A 19,882-nucleotide genomic window follows, 5' to 3' on the forward strand; every position below is an offset into this window, starting at 1 on the left:
GTGCAGCTTTCCCTTGAGATAAATTGCCATCACAGGCCTCATGGAATGACCATGCAGAGTGTTTATTGATGAAGGCAGCAACCCATTGAAGTTTGGCCTCTAATATAAAGCAATCTGAAAATTTATTCATCTTTGTCAAATGTATTACAGTTTAATTTATTTTTTTTCTGCTTGCGTTCTGTTTTTTAAATTAATAAACTGAAGAATGAGGTAGCTCAATTCTGTGATGCAGTGCATGGCTGGAATATATTGAATCTCTTTCTCTAGGCTATTAGAATACCTCTTAGCATTACCACTGTGTAAAAAAAAAAAAGGTAGAAAGCAAAACTTTTAAAGAAGGACCTTTAGTTCAGGTTGTTCTAAAAATGCATGTATCGGTTTACCATAGCAAAAGAAAAAACATGAAATATTTCCATCTAGGTTACTGGCATGTTTATGATTTAATCAGTTATAGCAAATTAAATTTGACTTTATTACATCCTATTTGGAAGGTACACAATAGTTTTTAGCAGAAGTGACAAGTAACAAAATATACTACACCAGTGTATGCTTTTGTTCTGCCTAGGTGTGATTGTTGACAGACCCACTCCTAGATGTACATAAATACATGGATATTTCTGTTCAGTTTCCATAAATAAAGTGCTGACACCATGCTCTCACTCCCTGATGGCTGCATAGGGTGGTACATCTCGAGCTGTTTCAATTCCTTCCTCTCTCTCTCTCTCTCTCTTTCCATCTATTCCCACTGCTGTTCCTCTCCCCCCCAGCCACCTTTTATCTCTGTCCCGTGGCAGTGCCTCTCCCAGAGCTACATTCCAGCTCTCTGCCATGTGTGTGATTCACACTCCACCAGATATTTCTGTTGCCTTGGTAAGAGCATGTACCAAAGAAACTGTCTCTTTGCCTTGGGACCGAGAAGGGCAGAGAGCTACAGACCCCTCACAGTCCTCTCACAGGGCTCTTGGCCCAGCTGTATGCACAGAGAGCTGTGTCCAGTTCTTTGTTTCTTTTTCTGGGCTGGTGAAAAGTCACAATGCTGTATCCCTGAGATAATTTCTGGAAGACAAAGCCTGGGCTGCCCCATCTCCAGCTGTTTCCCTAGGCTGCCATGGGGGTGCTGAGATGCTGCAAGCCCTGGATTCACTGAGCAGGTACCTGGGTTACTGAGCTGCAGGAACAGCAGCTCCAGCTCACACTGCTGAGACCAAAGAGTCAGCAGAGGGCCACTCCCTCTGCTTTTTGCAGCACCAAGGCACGTGGTTCCTCTGCTGTGACCTGTTACCTTTGGGCCTTGAGAGCATTTCCCTTACAAGAACACTGACATCAGGAACAACCATCTCTCTTCTGGTGGCTCTGACGGGCTGCTGGATCTGTGTCTAACACTCACCCTGCTGCCACTGAGGCCTGATCCCTTCAGAGGCTGTCAGAGTCTGGAAGCTTCGGGATGGAGATTTCAGCATAGACAGATGAGCATTTCATAGGAAAGACTTTTGCAGTGGGACAGAACTGTTATGCAGACAAGATCTTCACGTGCAGTGACCAAGTGTCCAAGACATGGCTGACAACACTGATACCCTTTACTGTAGCAATGCTGAAAGTGGTACATGGGAATGGTCAGCATTTGGAAAGGGTGCCTGGAAACCAGAACAAAGTGTTGGGAATCCAATTCCCATGGATCATAACCATGCTGAAAGCTGGACTGTGTTACTGTAGGATTACAGAACGAGCTCCATATCCCAAAGGCCATGTTCTGGTGCTGAGGATGTTCTGAGATAGACCCCTTTAGCTCAGACACTGAGGAAAGATGTCAGACCTTCTACATAACCAGATGGTGTCCTGAGTTGCTGTTGGGCGTGTTCCTGGGCCTCTGGGCTGAAGGACTGGCTGCTGCCAGTCCCTCTCCTTCTGAGATTTACTTAGGGCAAGACAGAACAGAGTCCCCACTATTGTGGGGACATTTAGACCAACGAGATCCCTCTGGCACCTCAGCACGGAGTCTAAACTTACAATATTCACATAGGAAATATTTTGGAATAGAGCACACACTTCAAGTCATGGGATGGATGCTGAGGGGCTCTCCTTGCTAAAGTATTCCTGCTCTTCATTATCAAAATATCGGGCTCTACAAGATACATTTGTAATAAATCTCACTGTTCTGAACTGACGTCAAGAGCTGGAGAAAGAAATTCCATGTAATGTAAATGGAATCCCAGCTCAGATAAAAATAGCGTTAAACCTGCAGATTTCTGTGGTTGAGTAATCTGCTCCCTGTTTCTGTGTCTGTTTACAGAGGAATGCACGTGGCTGATGGTTGCTAAACACTGTCCTCAGCACGTGCTGCCCTGAATAGGTGTTACCATTTACTAGAAGGGAGTTCATCTGTGTTTTATCCTTGTCTGACCAGGGCTGCAGTCTAAAGAGCCCATGGTTGTGCTGCTGTTTGCAGTGGCACAGATACATGTACAGCCCATAACAATTAGCATGCTCAGGATTATAAAGTTGTATGTTTTTATGTGGACGAATTATCACGTTCTAGTTAGAACTGAATCTAGCCATGCCATGCCAACCATGCTTCCTCCAACCTCCACAGAGGAAAAGTAATGTAAATTGAATTTAAAAAGGATCTCTCTGCTTTCATATGATGGGAATTACAAGGCTTAATTGCTTTAAACGCTTCCTTTTTGTTAATAGCAGACATCCAGAGTACTTTGACAGCTCTCTGATGATGCTTGCTGAATATGTGTCTGAAGTGTTCATAATAAAAATCTTGTAGGGCAGCAGAAGTCCACCTTGAAGGAAGGAAAAAATAAAAAATGCCCGTGTTCTGAATCTCACAAGGAAAACCTTATTAATGTCAAACCTTGAACTGCAGCAAATATCAATGCTGATGCCGCCCAATTATACTTTAGAAACTGAAACTGAACACAAAAGCCCAAGGGGTTGAGGGTAAGAGCATCTTGCTTAACAAGTTAGATCTGCATTTTCCCCTGATGAATGAGAAATCCACAATTCATGTTTCTTTCCATGGTTACAGAAATCCAGAGCAAGCGTCAGGAAAGAAAGAGAAGAAGCACAGCGAATCCAGCCTACAGTGGACTCTTGGAAACAGAGGTACTTTATCATTCACTTTTTTTGCCACAGCTCTATTTCATGTCAATAAAAGCTCTAAGTGATTGTTATTACAAAAATATATATGAATGCAGAACCACAGAGTTACTTGCAAAGAGATATTGATGTGGAAAGGAAAGAAAAGATCTCATCTCAGTAGCTAAGCAACAGGTTTTCACCCCAACACCACCACTTGCTTCAAACTAGAATTCATCTTAGTTTTAATAAAGGCCAAAAGGACTAAATTAATGTGGGACCTAATTACTCTTTCACCCACGAAGGCAGTCCCTTTAGGTCAGAACTGAAGAACAGAAGTGCTGCACTATGTTCAAACTTGCACTGCTACTTCTCTTTTCCTGTGTGCCAAATAATAAATGGAGAACTTCACTTTTTTTATTAGTGACATTCATAAAAGGGATGTGTTGGTTTAGGAATCAGTGTGCTCTGCAGGGGGCATAGAAGCCTGCATAATAAATATAATAATGCATAATTAAAAATAAAAGTGTTCTGGATAATATCTGTTGTCTGTTACACTTACACTGTTACATTTGTAGTAGCATCAGAATTTGGTCCTGCATAATATTGGATTGCAAACCTGGTGTAAAAGCAGCATATAAATAGGCTTAACTTTTTCTGAAAGTTTTTTTTGTTTCTGAACTGACTTATATACATTTATTCAGCTAATTAAAATTTCACCCTTAAAATTTCAGCACAGTTTGGGGTTGCTGTTTGAACTTCCCACTGAAATTAAACTCAGTTGCAGCCAGCTCTCCGTTTAAGCAGGATTTCTCTGTGTTCTGAGTTCTTTAAGCCTAAAGAAAGTGATTTTATTTTGTTTAGGTACGAGCCATGCAGAGTTTTTGGTATGCCAACATTTCAGATTTCTGCCTTTGTTGCAGACAGCAGACAGATGAGGCCAAGAAGAAACCCCTTTCTGTAGTCAAGCTGCTTAGTCACTTTTTTTGAAAGTATTGGAGATTTTTATACTCCAGAGTAGCACTTGAATTCTTCAGAACTCAACTCTTCTCTTCAATGCCAATACTGATGTCCACTCACCCAGTATTTAACACAGTAGGAACTCAGCCTTGCTGGCATTAAATTTGAAGTGCCTTAGACCTTTTTGTCCTGATGGAATTTTGAAAATACTTGCAGCAGAGTTTTGTGGCTGCAGCCTGATGGGCGTTTGTGAGAAACTCAGTTATCTTGGGGCAGAGGTGGAAGAGAAGATGGAGCAGGTCTGCTGCACCCCTAGTTCATACTTCTCGTTGTATCTGTTCTCAAAGGCATGTCCTGAAGTGAAGGATGGCGTGGAGGAAGGAGTGTCTGTGGAGGAGTCCTGTGGCTGATCAGCTGTGTCCTCATTAGGAGCTGTCATTAAGGACTGACCATGGGGAATGCCATCCCAGTAAAATGGAGGCAGATGGTTTTTCTCTGATCAATTAGCTGCTCAGATTGATTTGCTAATCAGTGAGTTGAGGTATTTGTGGCATTCCAGGCATTTTGGAGCAGTTTAATTTAGTCTACTGAATGATCTTTAATTCATGATTGTTTAAATTGAAATTGCATATAAATTAGACTTTTTATTTGCCAACACCCCTCAGAACGGCAGGAGCTCAGCATCTGCAGTAGTGCTGACTTCCTTGATTGCAAAAATGGGATCGTGGTCTTATGTCTTCCCTTGAATTTTGTGGTTTTTCCTTTCAAAGCTTTGTTCCTAGAAAAAATGAGATACCATTCTATTTCCCTACCCTCAAGTAGCCTTTTTTTTATTTTTCCATAGGAAAGGGTAAAGTTTCAGGCTTGTTAATTTTTTTGAAGAAAGAAACATCTATTCAAAATTCATTAACAGACTGGCAGGCACCCATGTAGAAGAGAACCGTTTACTCACTACAGAATAAATCATTTATTAGCAAAACCCCTCTAATTTTTCCTCCAAGCAGAATCTAACAACATCTAATGGAGGGAAGTGGTGCTGTTCCCAGTCCTGTTGTACAAGTATTGGATGGCTCAGAGAGACAATTAGGGGTTGTACAGACTGTTAATGAAGCCTGGTTTACTATAGAGCAGCCGCTCGTGCCATCTGATGAGTTAAACATCTCAGCCAGGTTTGCAGTGGCCTCTGTTTGTAACTTTGGTGACCTCAGCAGATTGAGATCACTGTCAGCTCCTCGAGATCGTGCACGTTCACTTCTGAAAGGGAAATGTTTTGCTTACAAACACTGCCTGCAATCTCAGTGTGTTCCTCTGAACTGTAGGCAGGTGTCACAAAGGTAAAGACGATTTTCCTTCAGGTGGGAAGTCCATCACCATTTCTGTGTATTCAGATAAAGATATCATGTCACAGCAACAATTTATTACACTGTTTCTCCCCCTTATATCCTGAAGCCCCATCAATAACATTTGCAATTCATATTTCTCATTTAATCCACATCCAACTGCTCTGTGAAGAACTCGCTGGGAAGGTGAATCGTGCAGCTGTTTGTTTGACTGTCTCATTGGCCAGTCTAAGTAGCTTTTGGAGAGCTGGTTAGGTATGAGGGAAGCCCATGGAGATGGTTCATGTGAAATGTAAGACAACCAGAGGCCTTTGCAGTGACACTGTGGTTGGTTTCTCTCCCCTTGTAGCGGAAACGCCTTGCGTCGAATTATTTGAATAACCCCTTGTTCCTCTCGACAAGAGGTAAGCACATTTTAAATGAATCTACTGCTATTCTAATGACATGTTACATGTTTATTAGTAGGATTTCATCTGGTTTACTGCCAGGATACCAGAGGGCATTACTTTGTGTAAGGTCCCTGCACTTTTTAGTGTGGATGGAAAATAGATGGTTTTCCTGCAAAAACAATTGAAGGATAAGGCTAAAGGTCACAGTTGTGTAGAAATGGATCCAAAGGCTCTGTAATCAGAGGAAAATCTGATTTCTGGTATTGTGAGCACCACGTAGTGAGAGAACTGACTGAAGTTCTGACTTCAGAACTGACTGGCAATGTTGCCAACCCCAAGTCCTTAAAAATATATATTGAAAAATAAGGGTGTAAAATATAGTTACTGTTTTGGGCTTTTCATTTGACTCTTTTCGCCAGCTTTAAGGAACTGCTGCCCATCCTCAAGGGCCAGAAATTTCCCATATCTTTTGCTTTAAAAAGAGGGACAGAAAACCCCGTAGTTTTTCGGATTTCAAGAGCTGGAGTTGTAAATCTAGATTTGATGACCTTGAAGATACCTTCCAATCTTGCATTTATAAGAACTTCAGATTCTGAAAATTTCAGTGTAGAAGCCTTGAGAATTAACAACTCAGAGGAGCCATTTGGGGATGCTCATGATGAGCTCGTGGGAAGAAACCCATTCCAGGAAAAATGTGCAGCATAGAGAAGGCAAAGAGTTGGGAGATGAAACACAGAGGACATTGAGTGCAGTTTAATTCTTCAGGCAAGGCCAGGTAGTATTTTAAGGAAGAAAAAAAGAAGCCTGAGTTGCATTTCAGTAGAGGAGAGAAAGCCAGTAAAGAAATGTGATTCTGCCCTTGCCCTTGTTTTGCCTTTATAACTTAACTCTACTGTGGTGCATTAGAGGGAAGGGAAGGCAGACCTTTTTCTAAGTGAAATATTGTTTCAGTAATAGGAGCATTTACAGAGGTAATTATAATTAAGACTTGAAGTTTTGGCTGGTTTTCAGTGTTTTGCTTGGCATCCCTGTCAGGTGTCACGTTCAGTGCTTGAGATTCACCTCTGTGGCCCTGCCTTGAATTCCTGCACCACAGGAGCCCTGAGTGAAATGCAGCAGTGCTTCTCCCTCCCTTCAAAACTTCCCGTGCCAGATGCAGACACTTGCCCTACTTACCATATGCCTCTAATGTGTGGGGTCTCAGAGGACAGGAGAGGTTATTACACAGTAAACAGCTCTGATGACATCCCTCTTAGCAGGAGCCCAGGCTCATGTGAGCCCCAGTGGAAAGAACATTATTCCTGGCTTAGTTTTATCTTCAAAATTAAAATTGTAATTTATTATTTGTCTTTTCATAGCACTTGTTTTACCCATGTAAAAACGTGAAAAACCAGGAGAGGATGGCAATGTTGGCAAGCCATGCTGGAGCCCCTGAGTGGGTTTTGTTTAAGTTGGGGTTTGAAATCTCTGACCTTCTTTCCACCACGTGATTCCCATTTTATTTGCAAGGAAGTAGACAAGTGTCAGAGCTCCAGTGATGCACCTGTCTCAGAGCTGCCTGGAAATCAGCACTCCCTGTCCTTAATTGTTAATTCCTCTTTGTAGTCCTGTATCTTTGGTTTTTCCAGGATGCAGAATCTCTGCTGGGATTCTGCATATTCTGAGAATTTGAAGCTGCACTTCTTTGTAGCAGAATTCCCCATGTCTGCAGGGTGTTTTTAGCCATGTGCACCACGCTGGATGCTGTGCAAGCTCTGAACTGCAGACAGATGCTGTCCCAGGCAGTTCTCCACCTTCAGTTCAGAGATGGCTGCCCCTTCTCTTATAACGTGCTTTTTAAAAACATTACCTTTAGTTTAATTTTTCATCAACTCAAAGGCAGAAGTGGACATATTTTAAAAAGTTTAAAACTTTGTAACAAAAGTGAGCTGGAAAGACAAATAAACAAACTAGGTAAAAAATCCCCGTGATGTCCAGGAAACAACTGTCATTTCTGGAAATGCAGAAGAGAACAATTCTTGTAAATTTTGATCAAAATGTCAATTAATCAGAATTCATTTGTCTGAAAATGTCTTACCTGAAATGAGGTCATGTCCCCTGACATGTATCATTTGTAGAAAAGACTCTTCAATTATCAAGCCTCTGTTTATCTGAATAACATTTATATCCCCTGAGTAATCGTGGTGTCATATCATGGTGGCCCTTTGTGTGTGTATTTGTGGATATGAAGTGACATCTACAGATTTTATTGGTCTGTGATTATTTATGGAACTCTTTGCCAAAGTGTTCTACAATTCTTGAGGAAAGTAGATAAATTTATGGAAGGGGAAAAAAAAATCTATCAAAGGCTGTTAAATATAAACATGAAGATGACTCCCAGGTTGGTCTGGTATGAGGGATCACACTGGGGCAGGCATATTCCCACTGGGATCAGAGAGGGAGCTGAAGAAGGACAGAAGGAGGGAAATATCAGTTTGTTTTCTTCACTTTAGTCAAAGAAAGGCCTCTCCATCAGGTGTTAGTCACTGGGACAGTGTGCACCAGGCTTATGCAAGGACCCAGGGAAGGGCTGTATCAGGGCAGGGTTAGGTTGGATCTCAGGAAAAGATTCTTCCCTCAGAGGGTGGTTGGCACTGAACAGGCTCCCCAGGGCAGTGGGCACAGCCCCAAGGCTGCCAGAGCTCCGGGAGCGTTTGGACAATGCTCTCAGGGACATGGTGGGATTGTTGGAGTGTCTGTGCAGGGCCAGGGGTTGAACTGGATAATCCTTGTGGGTCCCTTCCAGCTCAGGATATTCTCTGAATCCATGATTGTGTGAAATTAGCGGCAAAAATTGCAACCTGCTGTGCGGTTTCCACAAAGCTCTTAACGTGTTCCAGCTTTTTTTATTTTTGGACCGAAGCGTGATGAATTCCACCAATATTTTTTTTATGAAAGGCTTGGCCTGGTTTCCAGTGGGCTCTGGTGGTTTTTGCTCATAACAGGCTGCGAATGCAATCACTACAGACTCAGTTCATCAAAAGGTCACTGGCCTTTTAGGGGGGAGTAGTTTGATGAGGAAGAGCTGATGATACCATCAGGCTCACTCCCACATTTTGGACCATTTTGGCCATGAATCAGCTGAACATTTAAACATGTATTTAATGGTAAGTCAGAGGCACCCATTTCATACTCCATGTTAACTGCCTTGCTGCTTCAGGGCCACACTGCTCATCACTCAGCAGGCTCAGGTCCAGAAGGAACACTTTTTGACTACTGTGGAGAAGAGTTCTGGGTGAAACTGTGTGAAAATTTGAAATGGAATGTGCTCCTCATACTGTGACCTTTTAGCACCCGACCTCTGGACATGGGATCCCTGCAATGCACATTTTTAAATCTCAAATGCTAATAATTCCACTGCTTACTGTTGCATTCTTTCCTGCCCGTGTTAACTTTGGCAATGTCCTGGTCTCCTGTGTCACAGCCTGACTAAAATTGCTCCCCTAGCTGAGGACTAGCAGTCACTCCAGCAATGTATTTGCCACTAATCTGTTCTCTGCCCTTCTTTTATATGCTAGCAAATGAGGATCCATTCTGGAAGGTATGTGCAGTGAAGTTTGTGTATTAGCAGTGTCTTTCTCATCACTGTGTAATTCAGTGCTTGCTTCTGTTTATTGTAGTCTCTTCCAAGGTACCAAATTTTGGTGTTCTCTTGTCCCACTTAACTGAACCTTTGGTCTGCTAAGCTAGAATTTCAGAGATGAACTCTTTTATATGCAAGCCTTGAGTTTAATCCTTTTGTAGAATCCACTGATTGAGAAATTGCTAGTCCAGATTTGTGGGTTTAATGAAAATTTTAAGAAAAAATGAGTAACCATTCTAGTTTGTATAGATTTAATCTCTCTACCTTGAGGTTAAAATTAAGATTTTGGGAGTTTTTAAAGAGTTCTATTTTGGAGAGTTTTTGGTTTTTTTTACAGGTCTGAGTTAGAATTTAAGACAGAAGCCTGACTAAAACTATTATGAAACATAATTAATATTCCTAAAAATGAAAATATGCTTTTGGAATTAACAAGCATACAAAATTATTATTCTCCTTCCTGGAAAACCAGTAGGAAATTTAGGGGTTTTTATAATGACTCAAAAGACATGAGAGTTTCAAAATCAGTATCTCCTTTATTAAAATGCACTTAATTATACAAAGAGTAATTAACGTTGCCACCAGATTAGCATAGCAATTTACTACATGACATTGTAACTTTGTTGATGAGTCTTAGTTCATTTTATGTATTGCTTCAGACAAAGCACTAATCAAGTCTTGTTGGAGAAAGGTTGTCAGAGCAAGTCTGAGAACAATTAGTGCCAGGGAGAAGAGAGGAGGCCTCCAGAGCAGTTCACAAGGAGGGTATGGAGCCCCAGGCTGTGCTTTCCCCAGCTGCTCTTTGAGGCAATGGGCATGAAATGTGGAACTGTGCCTTTTCCCCAAGAAAAGAACCCTTTTCTTGCTTGTTCCTTTCTGCTTTGGAGTTGAAGGACAAGTGGTCCCCACGTTAACTTGGTCCCATGCTTCAGAACAGAGATACAGAGATTCATGTGTTGGAGTGACACACTGGCAAAAAAAAAGTGCAATAATTCCCATGTCACAAACTGGCTACATCAGTCAACTCCCTCCTGTGTTTGATTAGTTGTGTTTTATGTTTCTCTTTCAATTTATGGAACTTGTTTCTGGCTCTTTGGTTTGTTTGTTTGTATTAGTTGTTATCATACATTATTTCTCTCTTCTGCAGAGGTCAGGGTCCCTTTGACAATTAGATTCTGTGTTTGAAGGAGCCTGTCTGCTGCTGTAGAGGCTTGGGGTGCTGTACAGAGAGAAATTCTCAAGGACTGAGCTTACCCAGCCACCCTTCTTCTCTTGCAGAATGAGATCCACCACGATGAGCACTGCACTGCTTGCAAGCGTGGAGTGAACTTGCAGCCCTGTGGCACCTGTCCCAGAGCGTATCACCTCAACTGCTTGGACCCACCCCTCAAAACTGCCCCCAAGGGGGTCTGGGTCTGCCCAAAGTGCCAACAGAAGGTGAGATACTTGGAGCATGGCATGCCAAGGAGGGAAAATGGAGAAACCTCCAATTTGTGTACCGCTAAACTAATCTAACCCATGGTCCCAGCTTAGGGGACTGCATTAGCTACAGAACTACTGAGAGGCTTTTAGTACAGCTTGTAGTATTTATTTCTGGTATTTTCATCATCCTAGACTTAGTGTGCCTGTAATCACATTAAAATGTCCCTTCAATTCTTTTGGCTTTACAATTTTTCCTTTACAATAACACCACCAGCACTGCCTGACAAGGACTGTAAACCTTGGAGATGAGGGAGGCAGTGTCAGAAGGAGTTCACCAGTGGGTCTGAAAGCTGTGAGAACACTTCATTTTCTTTAAATCATGTTACTTACACATAACTGTTGATCACAGTGTGGCAGAAATGCTAATCTGTCTAGTTGCTGTGAATAATGCTGATTTCACTAGCAAGAAAACAATTACTAAAACACTAAAGTGTCACTAAAGTGTAGATTCTGTGCCTTAGAGTTCTCTATGTTCAGCTTTGAGATCACTGTAGTGTTCTGAGACAAGGACCCAAGATCTGGTCCTGCAGAGCTGTAAGGCTGGAGGAAGAAAAATATGAACGTGTGTCTTTGTGGAGTCCTAAATTTTCACTGTTTCCTGGGCTTATAGGTGTTAAAGAAAGATGACAACGTGCCATGGACTGGAACTCTGGCTATTGTTCACTCCTATGTTACTCATAAAACAGGTAGGGATTAACACAGCTACTGACAAGGGATTCCCTGCCATTTGAGTCCCTCTCAGCAGTAATATTAAAGTAGTGCTGCAATGCTGCCAGGCCTGATGGTGGCAGTAAGCAAAGGGTCATAAGGGGCTAGGAACAGAAGGCCACTTTCCCTCCCCTTCCCCTTGACCTGCTCCTTGCCATCTTCCCTCTGAAAGGAAGCTGAGATGGAACTCTCAGGATCTTCACGCTCTAGGGGAGACTGTCATCAAAGTGGTGCCTTCCCGAGAACAGAGCTGAAAATGGGATTCTGAGGCAGAATCATAGTGTGGGAGGCAGAGAGGCACAGTCAGGCTAAGCAGAGCCTTGTAATTGGGTGTGTAGCACAATGTCTCAGACACTGCAGCAATACCAGCTTCCAACTGTTTCAGTATTTTTGGGTATGGCAGTCATTAGCATCATATGCTGTGTGACACCTGTGCGTTGATCATTACTCTTTTAGTTCCCTGTGGCACTCTTACAATGGGCTGTTTGGGGGTTAGATCATACCCTAAGGAGCTCTGTGGAGGTTTGGCACTGTTTTAATTGTGCTTTTCGGCAGAGTCACAAACCATTGCCATTGCAGGTGGCTGGCCTGTTCTTAAATACCATCCACCTCTTTCTGGGAGGCATGTGGTCTAAGGATGAATTTGAATTAGTCTTAAAGATGGACTATAGCTTTTGGGTTGTCCTATGCACAACAGGCATTGGCACAGACACATGCATAGAATCACAGGATCACCAAGGTTGGAAAAGAGCTTCAAGACAATAAAGTCCAACCTGTGCCCAATCCCCACCTTGTCCCCCAGCCCAGAGCACTGAGTGCCACGTCCAGGCCTTCCTTGGACACCTCCAGGGGTGGGTGGACTCCACCACCTCCCTGGGCAGCCCCTGCCAGTGCCTGAACACCCTTTCAGTGAAGAAGTTTTCCAGCAGAGATGCAGATTTCTTTGGCTGTACCTGCTGGCAAAAGCCTAATGAGACTCCCCATGCCAAATACCCACTTCTGCTTTCTGCTGTCAGCTGATCAGCCCTGCTGTCTGTCCTTTCCTTACCCTCTGCATCCTTAATCTTATTGTTCTGCAGTCAAAGAAGAAGAGAAGCGAAAGTTATTAAAGAGAAGCAGTGAGCTGAAGAGTGAGCATAGGCAGTTAGAAGAAAAAGATCGACTTCTCAACAATGCAGTGAAGGTAGGACACCTGACAAGCATTTATGCCTGAAGAACTGGTGGTTTGTGGCTAGAAAATGATTTTTGCTCCCAAGCTACGGATTTTCAAGTGTACATGTGTTTCTCTCAGAGGGAATACATGTGGATTTCCTTTATGCACAAAAGCAAACTGCTCTGGCAGGCTGAGAAGGAGAAATCACTTGAATTCCTGTGGCAAACATACATTCAAAAAAACCCCAAATCCTTGTAATGCCACAGATAGCTCTGACCTGCCCAGTGACTTCAAGGCACTTCCATTCTCCAGGGAAAAAGTTTAGTCACAAGCATCTCCTCCAGGGGTAGCTGCTTGTCCATTAGCTCAAAACTCTTGAGATGAAGTAGAAATAATCATCTTTATTTGTCTCAGGGGCTGGATGTTGTAACACCTCTCCATGACTGAAAATGCGTTCAAAAATTTTCTTCATTCAAGCTATTTTCAAAGCTAAATTGTGCTATGAGGACCGGTCTCTGGCTGAAAGGGCTGAATTCAAAGCCTTCATTCCTATCCTTCATGGCTGAAGGAACTGATTTGGGGCTACCTCACTCTTAGTTTGCATGGCAGTCTCAATAAATATTTGACACTTCCTTACCCTGGAAAAATCAAAGTGGCAGCTGCAGGAGTAACTGGTCACTGCTTGTTTTACCAGTGCAGTTATCCAGAGGGGGCATGTTAAAATATTTATCACATTTAAAACAGAGTGGGAGGAAAAGCAATAACTTATTAAAAGACATCACAGTGGGGAATATTCCCTGTAAGTGTGTATAGCGACCATGAGCACTGATGGAAACACATGTGTATGAAGTAGGTGGGAGAGGTCAGTGGGATGAGCAGTTTGGAAAAAGAAAAGCAGTCAGTTCTCAGGTGTGTGTCAAAATCAGTAAGATTTCTACCTAAGCAGAATGGGGTTCTTTCAGTGGGCAGCACTGTTTTATTTAAATGGTAATATTAACCAATGATTAAATTTACTGGAAAGGTATCCACTTGAAAGGGAAAGGCAATTACAGGTGTTTCAGCCCAGAGCAATTTCATTCTGACATTTTAACAGAGATTTATGTTAAAAAAGAACCCTCTCATACACATCACAGGTGCAGTGATGTTATTTGGTAAAAACAGAGCATGATTTTTCCTTCACCTGAGATTTCATCTCTCTAAACCAACCTCTGAGCAGCTCCACACAGCTGCTTTCTGAACAAGTTGACTCTCAAGTGAGCATTTCCCAGTTCCCCAGGACTGGAGAATGCCTACCCTGGGCAGTCAAACAGGACCACAGCCAAACAGGAGCAATCTTCAGACAAGTAACCAGTTTTGCCAGACCCCTGGACCCACTGGGCGAAAGAAAACAGCAGGTTTCAGATAGCAGAGGCCACTGTCCCCTTCCATGTAGCAGACAGGCTCAGGGTTTGGGTCTCTCTCGTGGTCCCTCACAGAAGAATGGGATGTTGGCTGCAGCAGTCTGTGGTTGGGGAGGGAAAGGGGAATTCCTGATTTTCCTTACTTCTTCTTGGAGAAGCAGGAGATGTGGGATGCCTTCATTTGTCTCCTACTCTCATGCTCATTTGCATGGAGGTTTGTATGAAACGTTCCAGGTGATCACAGGGTGCAGTTTGGCCACCCTGCAGCACAAGGGCTTTCTGGTGTCTGCACTGGTGTAACAGCTGTGTCTCAGAGCAAAGTTTTCTGCCACAAAAATATTACCATTTTGTGAGAAAAATGTTAACGTTTAGCGAGATCAATGCATCGTCACAGTACTGACTCCCTGAAGTGTGTGTCACGTACAAAACACATCGTGGTGAGTTTTACACCTCAAGGGTTTATCAGTGCCTTTTGGTGAGATTGAGAGACCTCACTGGTGCCTTTGGTGCTTTCCAGTAGCACAGCTATTGCACTGCCATGGCAGTCATCCCTATGGAGCATGTGCAGAAGGTGTTTGTGCCAGGCTGTCCATGGGATGAGCTTGGAAATGTCCTCTAAATGCGATTGGGCTGGGAAGAATATTGTTCCCTCAGACAGCTGCTGCAGCGTGTGCAGCACTGGTGATTACTCCATTTGTTAAGCTGTGGGTTTGCTATCCCCAAAGGAGAATATACTTCATTTGAGCAGGACGTGCACTCAAGGCACAAAAGGATGTTTGGGGAGATGTTTGACACCAATTTGAATGTGCGCTCAGCCTTTCCTTCTCTTTATTTGACAGAAATGCTTAGAGCTAAAAACCAGCCTGTTGGCCCAGCAGAAAGGGACTCAGTCATCACTGGAACGTCTCAAAACCCTCATTAGACTGATACAAAGCGAGCAGATGATTCAGGTTACCATGACGACCACCACCACCTCCTCCCTGCTGTCGGTGCCCTGGATCAAGCCCTCCCCTGGCTCCGCTGCCATGCACAAAGCCCTGCAGCCATCGCAGGGCAACAACTGACAGCGCCGGGCAAGGGGCACCGGGAACTTTCTGCACGTGAGCAGAGCAGAGATCAGACTGGAACGCAGGAGGGGAGGAGCAATCTCAGTTTGGATAGAGACTTGCAGACCAGTCAGCCCAGGTCGCTGTGGCAGAGGGTTCCCCCACGGAGCGGGTTGTGCTGCGGTTTTGTGTCTGCCAGGACCTTCTGTGCTTATGAGATTTTGTTTTGTTCTGTTGGCCTTAATTGTCTTTACGCCTGAGGATGAGCAGGAGGAGCGCGGCTGGGAGGGACAGGGATAGTGGGGGGCAGGCAGGCTCTCTGTCCTGCTTTAAGGGGGGAATTGTCAATGCAAAGAGTTAGTGAGGTAGTAGGGAAGTAGTGGGGCTGAAAGCTGTGTGTGGGAGGGGAATTGGGACCCCCGAGATAACCGGGAACTGAACTACTTAGGACTTGACATGGATTGTTTTCAGAGGAACAAAGTTGGCCCCGTGGGTTCGGGGCCGTCATGGACACTCACAGAGCCTTCGAAACAAAAGATCCTTTTTTTCAGTATTATTAGAGTTGAGAATTGCAGATATTTAAATAAAGAAACTGTATGAAGTTAGCGTTTCTAGTAAAATATTGAAGTATTTTCATGCTGATGCTTCTGTATATGCGTTCTGAAGTATTTAAAGAAGTATGACTGTAGAACTCCTTACCTTTTTGCAGGTCCTTTTTACTTATTTTGCTATCAGTGTATTTTTCTCATGGAGTTTTTGTGCAAGATTTAGCATAAACCATGATAGTGGATATCTTTGGCAGGTTGGGTTTCATTTTTTAAAGGGATTATTTTTGGGGTTTCTTTTTGTTTTGTTTTGTTTTGTTTTGTTAATTCTGGATATTTTTTTTTTTTAAAGGAAAAAAAGCAAATAAATATTCTGGGTTTTGTTTCTTGACAGTACAGATAATATGCCAAAAAGATAACTTTACATTTTTGTACTGCATTTTTATTGTTAAAAATACGTAGCGTGATTTTTAAAATTGTTGGGGTTTTTGTTTGTTTGTTTGGGGTGTTTTTTTGCTTGTAGAAATATCTGCTGAAATGGTACAGGAAAAGAAAAAAAAAACTGCCTCAAGGGGTTGTTTCTGGAACTGGATAATATCAAGAGTTCTGGGGAAAGGACAGGGCATGGAAAATTGGAAGGGGTGGGGTTTTTTTGGAAACTTGATTCTTTTTTAATGTTTTGTTGGGTTTTAGCATATTTGGGGAGCGTTTAGCATTAGCCTGAGGAAACCCCAGTGCACCTGCTGGTTTCACTAGATAGTCTTCCTGATTCTGCAGGGGCCCTCCTGGCCCCCCCAGGCCACGATCCCCCGCCCTGTGGCTGCCTGGGAAGGGAGTGATGGACACCCCAGTTTTCCCAGTGCATCCCCAGGTGCTCCCGTCCCTGTCCCCTCTGAGGTCTCCGTCAATCAGCACAACAGGTACTTAAGGAAAGCCACCAGAGCACGACACAAGGCTGGCCTCTCACATCAACATATCACATGGTGCCGAATATCTTCTTTTTTTTTTGGTTGTTGTTGTTGTTGTTGTTAATTTAAAAAAAAATAAAAAAAACCCACGCGAGGGACTGGCTTTTTCCGTCGCCCATCACTTGGCAGCACGTGGTCCCTTCAACCATTTTCACAACTCCGGGAGAAACTGTGCAGTACTATACAAATCTATTTTAATACACAACACTCGGTTGAACAAGATTTTTATATTCTTTTATTGATGAACAAAGTGAACTAAGTAAAAAACCACAATTGTTATACATTGGTTATTGTATGCCAATTATGCATTCTGACGTGGCTTGCAATGTAAATGTTTTCAGGTTTAATGAGTTTTCTTTTTCCTTCTCAGATGAATTTAAAAAAAAAAAAAAAAAAGGAAAAACGTGGAAGGTTGAATATGTGAAGAATTTCTGAAGAACTGTCTTGGACTGTTAAAAGTAGTTATTTTGAAAAGGGGACTGTCCAGTGGATAGTGTGCATAGAAAAAAAAAAGTGTTTGTCTTAAATATGCCAATGTAGTTTTACTTCTTTATGATGCATTAAACTTGACTGACAATTTAATGGTGGTGGTCTCGTGGTGGTATTGGCTGTGAGGGTACACAGCACGTCCTTCCCTGGCCAGACTCTGGCTGAGGAGGGGAAGAAATTTTTGTTAATTTCTCCACTGCTGTCTTCAATGTTTGTTTTTTTGTCAGGGGTAGGGGATAAAGAAAAGACTTTGTTTATTTTTTTGTCTGGGGGTGTGTTGCCTGCCTTGTCTTCCCTTCCTGGCAGTGCCACCATTTAATTTTGGGCTGCAGTCATCAGGGGAGCTCAGCACTGTGCCCCTGCTTTCCCAACAGCTCAGCTGCCTCCTCCTCCCTCCCAGCCTGGTTTTTTTTAACACTGCTTCCAGTATTAGAAGACACCTCTCCCCCACACCAGCAAACCCCAAAATTGTATGTAATCATCATCAGAAGCTGTCTGGCACCACCCTAACCTACAAACTCAGCCCTGTGCTGTCAGACAGGAGCCAATTACAGAGCTCTGCGTGTTGCCTGAATAATTAATGCAGTTGCAAGGGAGCATAGGCTTAGGGTAGCCTTTAATCTTTGATAGTAATTTAAATGGAGGCTTTGGTGGAGGTTTGTAGGAGCCCTCAGTCTCCGTGGCCCTCGCTGTGGCACAGGGCATTGTCTTGGAAAGGAACCAGGAGCTGCAGGGTTCCCAGCCTCCCTTCCTGAGCCAAAGTTATTTTTACAGCTGTACCAGACTTCACAGCTTCAGAGCTCTTTATTTTCCCCTGGCAGACTGTTTTCTGTGCGCAGGACCTTTTCCCATGCCATTAGTTCCCTCTCAGATGAGCTGCTCTGCCATAGCCACTGGAATAGAGCCTGTTGTCTCCGAGCCCATCAGTTTTGTATTTGAGCCTCTTCCTGTGGAATTTCACCTGCTCTTCCTCCTCTCACTGTCTCCCCTCCCTCAGAAATGAGAGAAAAAACGTCTTCTATCTCATGGGAAGTATCACAGAGCAGAAGGAGGAATGCTGGCATGGCTTGTTTGTGCCACGATCTCAGGTGGTTTTGGGCTTCATGGTCTTGAGGATGGTCCCTTGCAGGGCTGAGTTGGACCTGATCCTTGTGGGTCCCTTCCAGCTCACCTTAGTCAATCATTCCTAGATGGAGAAGCCATAGTGGATCCATTAGGACTTAAATGTTCAAAAATCAGGAAGGAAAGTCAAGACGCCTCATTTTTTTTTATTATTTTTTTTCAACATTTAGTCCACGATCACATCATGCAATTTTCGCATGATGGATTAACAGTAACATCAGCGGCTTCTCTCGTGGCAGACCTTAATGTAAGGAAGGATGACAACACAAACTCCACAGCAGCTGTATCAGGAGTTTATTCCGCATGCCAGTGGGTTTCTTAGCAGTTTGATGGCCTATTAGGATCGCTTAAACTTTTAGAAGAGTGCGTTATAAACTGAGCCGTACTTTTTGTTCTATGTTCTGCAGGTCTTCTGTAGTTGAAAAGAAAGTCATTACCCTGAAATGAGTGGCAACAGCCACATCAGATAAAAATCCACTCACTTTAATCAGGTTTTGCCAACTGCAGCTTATTTTGCTTAGAAAATGAAGCCTGGCTTTTGAGATCAATCACTAGCGACTGACTGGTGCAAACAGAAAATGCCAGACTGCTGCTGTAAGACACTTTTAAGTTTACCATGGTGAAGATCATTAAAGCAAAAATTGGGTCCCCCCCCTCCCCCTTAAAAAAGCAAGCAAAGAATTAAATTGTCATGATAGAAAAAAATACTGTAGGCTTGATAAGAGAGATTCTGGCCAGGGAGAAGGGAAAACAACAAAAAAGAGATGCTGCTGCTGTTTCTTCACTGAAAAAAAGATGTTGTAATGCACAGGAACAGGCTGCCCAGGGCATGGTGGAGTCACCATCCCCAGAGGGATTTAAAAGACTTTCAGCTGTGTCACTTGGGGACATGGTTCAGTGGTGGACTCGGCATTTTCAGTTTAGTGGTTTAACTCCAGTCTTAAAGGCCTTTTCCAACCAAAATGATTCTGGTATTCTGTCATCACCTCTGCTGTGTGCCCTGGGCATTTGGGGCTGCCTCACACAGGGATACCCCATGTGCTGGGGCCAGGGGGTCACTATTTTGGGGGCAATGTTGGTCTGGGTGCATGTCTGTCACCTGTTTGTTAGGCTGGGCTCAGACTGGAGCCAGGGGGTGAGCCCTGGCAGAGCCAGTTGGCTGCTCCTGCCCTGCACTGGAGCAGTAACTAAACATTGCAGCCTAATAAAGAACTGAAAGGCACATGTGAAGGCCTCAGACATGAAATAATGATGAAACAAAAAAACAGATCAAAGCTTTTAATTTCACTCTAAGTACTTTACTCTCACTCTCAGAAATTCTTATCAAAGACAGGCAGATGTCACTGCCTCCAGGGGTCTCAACTCAGAGCTCCCCCATTTGCATTTACTCCACAAATGTTTTCAAAACTGGAGACCTACGATGTAGAAGCAGTGGTTTTGCTGTGGCAAAGCCACACGCTGAAATTTGATAGCACTGCAGAGTACGGCTTCCCAGTGCTGATTTGGTGCTGTACAAGTGTCAACACAAACAACCCCTGCACAAATGCCACCAAGCCTCTGCACACTGGTAGAATGAA

At 43.3% G+C, this 19,882-nt stretch overlaps 1 protein-coding gene across 6 annotated transcripts in view; it reads left to right on the forward strand.

The window, feature by feature from the left end:
* PHF21B (PHD finger protein 21B) overlaps positions 1 to 17,263 on the forward strand; it is a 146,705-nt gene extending 129,442 nt beyond the window's left edge. For all 6 annotated transcript variants that reach the window (XM_050323303.1, XM_050323304.1, XM_050323305.1 and 3 more), the window contains 7 exons: positions 3,035 to 3,111; positions 5,734 to 5,788; positions 9,331 to 9,353; positions 10,671 to 10,829; positions 11,485 to 11,560; positions 12,662 to 12,765; positions 14,975 to 17,263. In XM_050323303.1, coding sequence (XP_050179260.1) covers positions 3,035 to 3,111; positions 5,734 to 5,788; positions 9,331 to 9,353; positions 10,671 to 10,829; positions 11,485 to 11,560; positions 12,662 to 12,765; positions 14,975 to 15,199 — 719 coding nt within the window. In that variant the 3' untranslated portion in view covers positions 15,200 to 17,263. The remainder of the gene's footprint in view (positions 1 to 3,034; positions 3,112 to 5,733; positions 5,789 to 9,330; positions 9,354 to 10,670; positions 10,830 to 11,484; positions 11,561 to 12,661; positions 12,766 to 14,974) is intronic.
* The last annotated feature ends 2,619 nt before the right edge of the window (positions 17,264 to 19,882 follow it).

This window comes from Myiozetetes cayanensis, unplaced genomic scaffold (genome assembly GCF_022539395.1).
Source record: "Myiozetetes cayanensis isolate MyiCay16 unplaced genomic scaffold, myiCay2020 scf3, whole genome shotgun sequence".
NCBI lineage: Eukaryota > Metazoa > Chordata > Aves > Passeriformes > Tyrannidae > Myiozetetes > Myiozetetes cayanensis.